Raw genomic sequence first — 8,276 nt, 5'->3', positions numbered from 1 at the left:
TGTTTATAGATTATACTGGTTACAGAAATCAGCTATGTCTATTTACTCATGGGCTCAGGCAGAAGAACATATCTACAACAAGCTGAGAAACCCAAATTCCTAAATTATTATTGCCTTATAAAGTTGGCTAACATGTTAGCAACATTAACATGTTTAGAGCCATGTTTGTGCCCAACTAGTGAATGTGAGATGGCCAATGTGAGATGGCTCTTTAGTCACTTCATGTTTGACTTTCTGCACTTCCTTGTTGTCAGTGTTATCTGCTGTTCAAAGCTGAGGGAGCATGCACTGGGTTTATCAAGTATTATCAGTTTTGTTTTGAAAACAGCTGCCTGCAAGAACAATGAACTAAAAGTAGCTAAAAACTTTCAAGAGGTAGGTTGGGTGATAATAATAGATAGGCCTGTCAGTGTAAGTGCTATATTTTACATTATGCATACTTTCATACAGTGTAATGCAATGCTTATTGTTTTTAATGTCGTTAATGTTTCTCTTTGTCTGTGTAAAGCACTTTGAACTCCCTCTGTGTACTGAAATGTGCGATACAAATAAAGCTGCCTTGCTCTTCAGTGAATTCATTATTAATAAAAAAAAATTTTTTTTAAACTTGATTGGTTCAGTTTTACATGTAGCACTGTTGCCTCACAGCTAGAAGATTCTGTGTTTGGGCCTTTCTGTGCAGAGTTTGCAAGTTCTCCCTGTGCTGCATGGGTTCTCTCTGGGTACTCCAGCTTCCTCCCACAGTCCAAAGACATGCAGCTTAGGTTGACTGGAGACTCTAAATTGCCCCTAGGAGTGAGTGTGTATCTAGCCTAAGGGATTTCACGCCAGTGACTCCTGTGCCAGTCCCAAGCCCGCTTAAATAGAAAGGGTTGTGTCAGGAACGGCATCCGGTGTAAAAACGTGCCAAATTCACTCATGCAAATCGGATTTGCTGTGGGGACCCCTAACGGGAACAGCCAAAAGTAGAGTAGCAGTTCAGTTTTACATGTCATCCTAGACTGTGAACTATTTGGTGACTGGTAATAACATTTGTACATTCTTAAAATGAGTGGCCTTCCCTTTGAAGGACCCAGTAACCCACATAAAATTATACTAGTACTGTGGCTTGAACAGCTTTTTATAGACTTTTTTTAGCAACTCACACTGGTCTATTTGCTGTGTCAGAAGACTTTTTTTCTATAGCAAGGACAGTACAGTACAATTTTGACTCACATCACGCTATATTATTAGCAGTGTCATCCCATCCCAGCTTCAAACTCAGACTAGATTAAGAAGTTTCATTTTTGCAACTTCTACACACTTCATTAGTGCTTTAATCACCTCACCAGGCATTTAAAGGCATTCCTTCGAGTTGATGTAAGGGGTAGAGGGGCTCGGGGAGTGAATTATTTATGGTTGCAAACTGTGATGTGTTGGTGGTGCTAGATGGGTGAAAGTACACAGGGGTTGTGTTGCTGGCTGGTGGAGCGTGGTAAAACACCATGGTGTCCCACTTTATAAGTGGAACCAGGTTCCCCACAGGTCGCCGTTGTTGGTGCAGCTGAGCTGGGGGCCAGGGGTCGCCGGTACCCGGTTTGATGTGTTGAATGAATGTGTTTGTAAAAGCAGACCCTTTGATGACACTCCCTGCATGTTGCAGCAGTCTGGACCCCCCCTAGCAGCACCAGTCAATCTGGAAACCATTTGCTTGGTTTCCACAGAGAAAGTTCAGGCTTGAACACCCTCAGCATCTGCTGAGTGTTTATTTACCCACAACACTTAACCCATTAGACAAACTGAAACAGGACAACTGTGGAGCCACTGATCACCCTGGCCCTCTGAAGAAATACGACAGACTGTTTCCATAATCTAGAAATATAATTCAATTTCAATTCAAATTTATTTGTATAGCGCCAAATCACAACAAAAGTCATCTCAGGACACTTTACAAAGTAAGGTCTAGACCTTACTGTTATCACTGTTATTATAGAGGAAAGCCCAGCAAATCCCCCTTGAGCAGCACTTGGTGACAGCGGGGGAGGAAAAACTCCCTTTAACGGAAGAAACCTCCGACAGACCCTGACTCTTGGTGGGCAGCCTTCTTCCTCGACTGGTTGGGGTGAGTGGATAGAGGAGAGAGAAAAGAAGAAAAGCAACAAGACACAACAACCAATCAAACACTGGTCAAATTGATGTGGCCAGTGTGACATACAGCTTACACATGATATGCGCGTATGTTGTACTGATGTCAAAGCTTGACTTGTTTGTGTATCTTAATGTTATACCAATATTATAAGTATTATAACTTCCACTGAGGAGAAGGTAATGTTTTTTTTTATCAGTGTTTGTTTGCTCACAGTATAACTTAAAAAAGTATGCTAATTAATGAATTTGGATGAATTTTTTGGAGAGGAGGTTACAGCCCACAGAACAATCCATTAGAATTTGATGTTGATACAGATCATCATCTGGATCCAGGATTTTTTTAAAAGATTCTTCACCATTGTGACATAGGACCAATTTCATTATTTTTGCTTCTAACTCTATACACAATGCCTACAATTTCTGGACAAAAATTGTGCAATGCACACAAAAAGGCAGCCTGCCAGATCATTGTCACAACACCACCACCACGTGGAAGCATGAGAGTGCCCAAACAATGCAAAGAGGGATGCTACTATTGTGGGGAGCAGGGCCATTTTACACACCACTGCCCAGCACCCCCGGACAGTTCATCTATATGTGACCTGCCACAGCTGAGGGTCGGCCACCTGGGATGGACACTCAGACCTGTACTATAAACTTGACGACACCATGTGGTGTACCTTGGTGGACACAGGGTACACTATTTCCCTGGTGTGCTTGGGGACTGGCGAGAGTGCTAAGATGAGGGTAGAGAGGGTACTCAAAATGACTGCTGCTGGCCACACTGTTGGGCATCGGTTCGGGCTTGCTGGCATCCAAGATCTATGCATCATTAGGCTTGACCTGCTGGTGGAGTGGGGGGTCGTAGTGGATGTGCTTGAGACTACACTCTGCCTGGCTGCAGATGCTGTGGCTCTCCATGCTGCAGGTAGAGGAGGGTTGTGGCCACCTGCTGTGTTGGAGCAACCAGCTGGAGGGTCACCCACATCGCCAGGGCTAGCCAGGGGCTCAGCCACGCTTACACCACTTTCCTGGGCAGTGTCTACTGGGACCAGACAACTCGCTGATGGTTCATATGAAAGGAGGTGCAGAAGGAAGAAGCACTGATGTGGTTGGTGCACTGAGGACTGGTACATTGACACAGAACAGGTAGCAATCCTACAAGCCATTTTCCCCGCCAGCAGCTGGAGGAGGCTGACCCAGCCCTCGTATGCTCCCCTGCAGCAGGACCAGGTGGGGGCACCAACAGACAGGGGGCCATGCCAGACATGGGCCCAGGATGCTCACAACAAAAGAGAGAACTTTGTCCCTGGCACACTGGTGTGGATGTACAGCCCTGGACAGAAGAAAGGGCTGTCCCCCAATCTAGCGAGCCAGTGGAGTGGACCCTGTGCTGTGCTGAAAAGACTGTTAGATGTGGTGTACTGGGTGAGATTGATCACATGGAAATGGAGGGTGGTACTTTGCAGAAAGAGACTTGCACCTGTTAGGTATTTTTAGTCAGATAGAACTTGGATAGATACTTTATGTATTAGAAATGTTTAGTGGAGATAGGATGTCTAGTTAGACTGTTAAATGCTTAGTCATGCTTATGAGTTTCTACAAGGTACATCTGGTCAAGGATAACTAGAGAGAAAAGTTGATGACTGTCAGCAGACAGGGTGTTTAATATTATTATTACAACGTGTATAACTGTAGCCTTAGCCATAATATGTTCTTATGTTTAAGTCACGACATGTACTAGAGGTCGTGAGAATGTTTTTAGTTACACACCACTTAATCAACAGACATACACATTCACACATTGATTTGCTTCATGTTTTGACTACTGCTATGACCAGCTGCAAAGCTGGTAACAGAGACGTCTCGGTTGACGTTTCTGTGTAGTATGGGGCTAGCCCAACCGAGGTGATATAATGTATAGGCCTGGTGGGTTCAGGGTCTTTCATCTTACATCTGCCTGCGAGCAGTTTGGAGGTGCAAGATACCTGAGCGTGTAATGTTAATTTTACCTGTGATCCTTTGAATAAATCAGCACTGTTTTGAAGTTACTGTCTCGTCTCTCAGAGTTAGCAATGGTAAGAAGAACCAAATAGTCCTTCACACCATACTGGCTCTTGGCTCCACCTGAGGGGGAGTTGGACACTGGGAGCCAGCCATGGCCTTCATACCCCTCTCCACCAGCTGGCGAGAAGCCACCAGAGCAGCCCAGCGGCGGCATGGGCTCTCCCAGCATATTAAAGAACTTTATGATGACTGTGGGTTAACGATGGCAGTTAACCAGCCAAGTGGGGGCTGTATAGCATGCTGGGGGTTAGGAGATGCCAGCGGAGCTCCTGCCTGGCCCCTATGGACAGAGACCATGTTGCTCTAGAGTTGCTGTTATGTACATGTTCTGTTATGGGGGCGGGACCAGTTAGCTGGGAACCATGACTGAGGGGTCTGCTGGGAGTAATGGACTTCAGCCACTTGTGTATATGAATAGCAACTAATCTGGGGTTGTACAACATATTGGGGGGCAGTGTACACAAAAAGGCAAATTCTGTGTCTGGCTTTTTATTTGTTCAGCTTATATAACAATATCGAATAGGCAAGTGAACACAATAATATTTGTTTCTGAACTGTGTACAGTTTAAATGTATCATAAAAGTAAATGTCCTTACTTATGTTGCACCACAGCATTTTCATTCTTCTCAGCTTATTCAGCGAGCTACTGGGCTCTGTTTCTCCATCTGCTTATAAAGGTCACCACACCACCAGTCCAGAATGTCATGTCCCTGAAGAGACCGCTTTAAGAAAGGCATTACTAAAGGTACAGCTGTTTGCTCTATGCTTTGCCCTCATTAAAACGAATGACTCAGTCCTTTTGGTTATACAAATGTCCACACCTTGCCATACCAAACTCATGTCTGTGATTTTTAAGACCAAAACATTTGGGATGGGAGCTTCTACATGTACTCCACCCCTCCCCATACAGCAGCTGATGGGCTGTAGCTGTTATAAGAGCCCTCCCTGTCACGATAACTGTCACACTGGGCCATTCGATGGGGAAGTATCAGAACAAATTGGAGACTCGTGCTGGCTAAACCTTGGAGTACAGCGACTTTTACGCACGGCTCTGTCTGCATGCAGCTGTTTTCTGAAAATACGGGATTGATCTGCCCCAGTAAAACACTTGCACACCTATAATGGCTTTCACAATGCTGAGGCCGCTGTCGACTCACCCCTTCTCTTACCCCGCTGACCTGACTTTAATGTCGGACGACGAGGAGGGAAACCGCAGTGAGAGCGACGGCAGCACCGACCAGGGTTACGGCTGCTGCGGGACTCCAGGGAAGAGTTACCGGCGGGAGACCGGCGGCGTGGTGGTGCGTCAGCGGAACGCCGCTAACGCCAGGGAGAGACACCGGACCCAGAATGTCAACACGGCCTTCACGGCGCTGCGGACACTTATCCCCACGGAACCAGTGGACAGAAAACTGTCCAAAATCGAGACGCTGCGCCTGGCGTCTAGCTATATCTCACACTTGGCCAATGTGCTGGTTGTCGGGGACGGGAGGGAGGACGGCCAGCCGTGCCTGAGTGCTGTCTACAAGGAGGTGAAAGGCAGCGGAGAAGGAAAACAGCCCCGAACTATCTGCACTTTCTGCCTCAGCAACCAGCGGAAAGGGGTAAAACATTCCGCATATACGCTCTTAAATGACACAAAGTTCATTTGGTTATTTTATTGTATTTTTTCATTTTCAAGAGTATCAAGCACATTATAACAATTACCCAAACTGTGCTGTTTACTACGGCCGATATTTATATAAGTAAAGCTATTCACAGTACAGTATAGTTTCAACTTTTATCATTTCCCGACTGATAGCCCATTGCACCATTTGTCCTACCAGATAGTCTACACAACGATTACAAGTGTGTTGACAGACCCATATTTTTCAGAAAACCTCGACATTCCTGCGGAAAAAAATGAATGGATAGATTAAAGCGTATGTACCTTTGTGACAAAGAAACACGAATCTGCATGAAGGGAAGGTCAGCGCGTTCAGGACGCTAGTTTTTGTGTAACTATCAAATAACAGTGTGGTACTAGTAACTAGTTTGTACTGAAATGTGTGCTGGTGAGATATCCTAGCATCCAGAATAACATACACATGTGTATATATATATTTTTTTTATTTCAGCAATGTTTCATTATATCACATCAAAATGTAGGGGGGAGAGCTATGAATTCTTTGGAAAGATACGGTTCTAAGATATTTTTCAATTTCTATAGATATACTGTGAGTAAATATACATCTGCCTGACTGGAATTTTCCAACAGTTCATCAGGTCATGAGCTGTTCATGAAATGTTCTCATTCTCATCCAGTTTAGAGGGAGGTCATATGTCACTGTGGGGTTAGAATGAGCTGTGTGCATCCCAGTACAATCATAGTCTATCTAGACATTCAGATCTCTCATTCGGGATTTAGTTTATTTTAGGTGTCACACCATTGAGTGCACAGAGATATTCTTTAAATGAAGGACTGTTTTTATTACTTCTAGACAGCTTTTTAATTGCACTGAATCTATTAAGTTATTTGTAGGAAAATATATCAAATCATCTGGATGTGTTTGGTTCTAAGCTATTCCCCATAGGTATACAGTAATGACAGTGATGATGATTGCCAGCAATTTCCTTCTTTGTTCACAGGTGAAGGACAGACGAGACTGTGTGAAAATGCACGGGAACAGTGCGAGACAAATAAGTCGGCGATGAAACTGTTTCACTTGGAGTAGGATGGGATGTTCCTTTGAGAGCAGACCTTGGCAAAACCTCCAGCGGCCATTCCTGGAGTCTAGAAGCATCTCAGCATCACAACAGTCAAATGGACTACTCTGAAATTTTGGGAGTTTGCCTCATTGGTCACTTTACCCATAACGAGATGGGAAGATTGGCACCGGCAGATGAAGAAACTCTTTCCAGTGTTCTAATATCATAAGTGAATACTGTAAAAGTAAGGTCAATAGAGTGTAAAGCTGCTTTCTGACCATGGATGTTCTTTTCATTCTAATAACTAATATGCAGAGCATGCTGGTGAAACAGACGTACAATGAATTCTACACAAACAGTTGTCTTTTAAGGAGCACAATGTCCCTTGGCCAGACTCTAAGCTTAGCATTCCTATTTACACAGGAATTGAGCATGGTCAGACACTGTTACTGTAACTGTACTTTACTAAATGATGAACACAGAAAATATGTTTACAGGTGTTTGAATTCTACAGGTCGTAAAATACAATGTTGCCTGCTTTGGATGACTGAACGGTTTACAGTCACACAGCACTATGTGGATTGTACTGCCATAGTAAGTACTCATGAGGCACAATTTGTATTTCAAGTATATCCTTGTCATTCAATTTGCAAACAAAGGATTTGAACCAACTATTACTGTTAACTCAACTTAAAGCTCTTGATCTGACAACAGATAATAGCTTCAGTAAATCTATGCTATCAAGGTTTTCTGATGCTGATTAGGGTTTATTTTCATCAATAGTGTTTATTCATGGGTCACTCTTCATTTGTACAGTTGGTTTATATAGTCGGCTAATTGACTTTTAAAATATGATGGATCTATCAGAAATGCAAAAATGGTTTTGGTGCCTGCCCCAGTGGACTGTATTGGGTTAAATAATGATGAGACAAAACTCCCATAAAAGTTGTAAGTGTTCTACAAGATGAAACTAAGACCATCTGGGGAAGTTTGGTTCACAAACAGGCTTGTAAAACAGAGCAGTTTCAAGAATAACATGGGAGAGAAGAGAGCATTTCATCCACCAAGCTGCTGCTATAAGACGTGCAGCAGGAGAAATCTGTGGGACACTACTGTGTGTGCTCTGTCATCACGTGTTGTAATCGACTTTGGAATTAAATTTATTTTTCCAAAGACATGGCTCTCTTCTATTTTGCCTTCAGGGTAATACTAATGTGCTTTGAGGTTGTTAAAAGATGCTGTGTGTTTTTATGCATGGCCTCCTAATGGCCTTAACTATTTCCATTAATAATGCACAGAAAATATGCTTGTTGAGTTGTAACTGGCATATTTTGAATTATTTATGCAGACTGGAGTTTGTTCCCATGTCACAGTAAAGAGTCAAACCAGCCATG

The 8,276-nt window shown here is 43.5% G+C and overlaps 1 protein-coding gene across 1 annotated transcript; it reads left to right on the top strand.

The window, feature by feature from the left end:
• Window positions 1–5,151: 5,151 nt before the first annotated feature.
• LOC109960056 (transcription factor 15-like) lies at window positions 5,152–8,055 on the top strand. The gene is made up of 2 exons (XM_020599897.1): window positions 5,152–5,798; window positions 6,823–8,055. The coding sequence occupies exons 1-2, from the start codon at window positions 5,316–5,318 to the stop codon at window positions 6,886–6,888; spliced, it is 549 nt and encodes a 182-aa protein (XP_020455553.1). The 5' UTR covers window positions 5,152–5,315; the 3' UTR covers window positions 6,889–8,055.
• The last annotated feature ends 221 nt before the right edge of the window (window positions 8,056–8,276 follow it).

The sequence above is a fragment of the Monopterus albus genome, unplaced genomic scaffold (assembly GCF_001952655.1).
Source record: "Monopterus albus unplaced genomic scaffold, M_albus_1.0 scaffold43.1, whole genome shotgun sequence".
NCBI classification, from domain to species: Eukaryota; Metazoa; Chordata; class Actinopteri; order Synbranchiformes; family Synbranchidae; genus Monopterus; species Monopterus albus.
This window is presented reverse-complemented; position numbering and strand designations above follow the sequence as displayed.

Bases quoted from the DNA above. Each gene is read 5' to 3' on its own strand.
- LOC109960056 (XM_020599897.1), top strand. From the start codon at position 5,316: ATGGCTTTCACAATGCTGAGGCCGCTGTCGACTCACCCCTTCTCTTAC. The intron at 5,799-6,822 runs GTAAAACATTCC...CTTTGTTCACAG, and splicing joins TCAGCAACCAGCGGAAAGGG to GTGAAGGACAGACGAGACTG.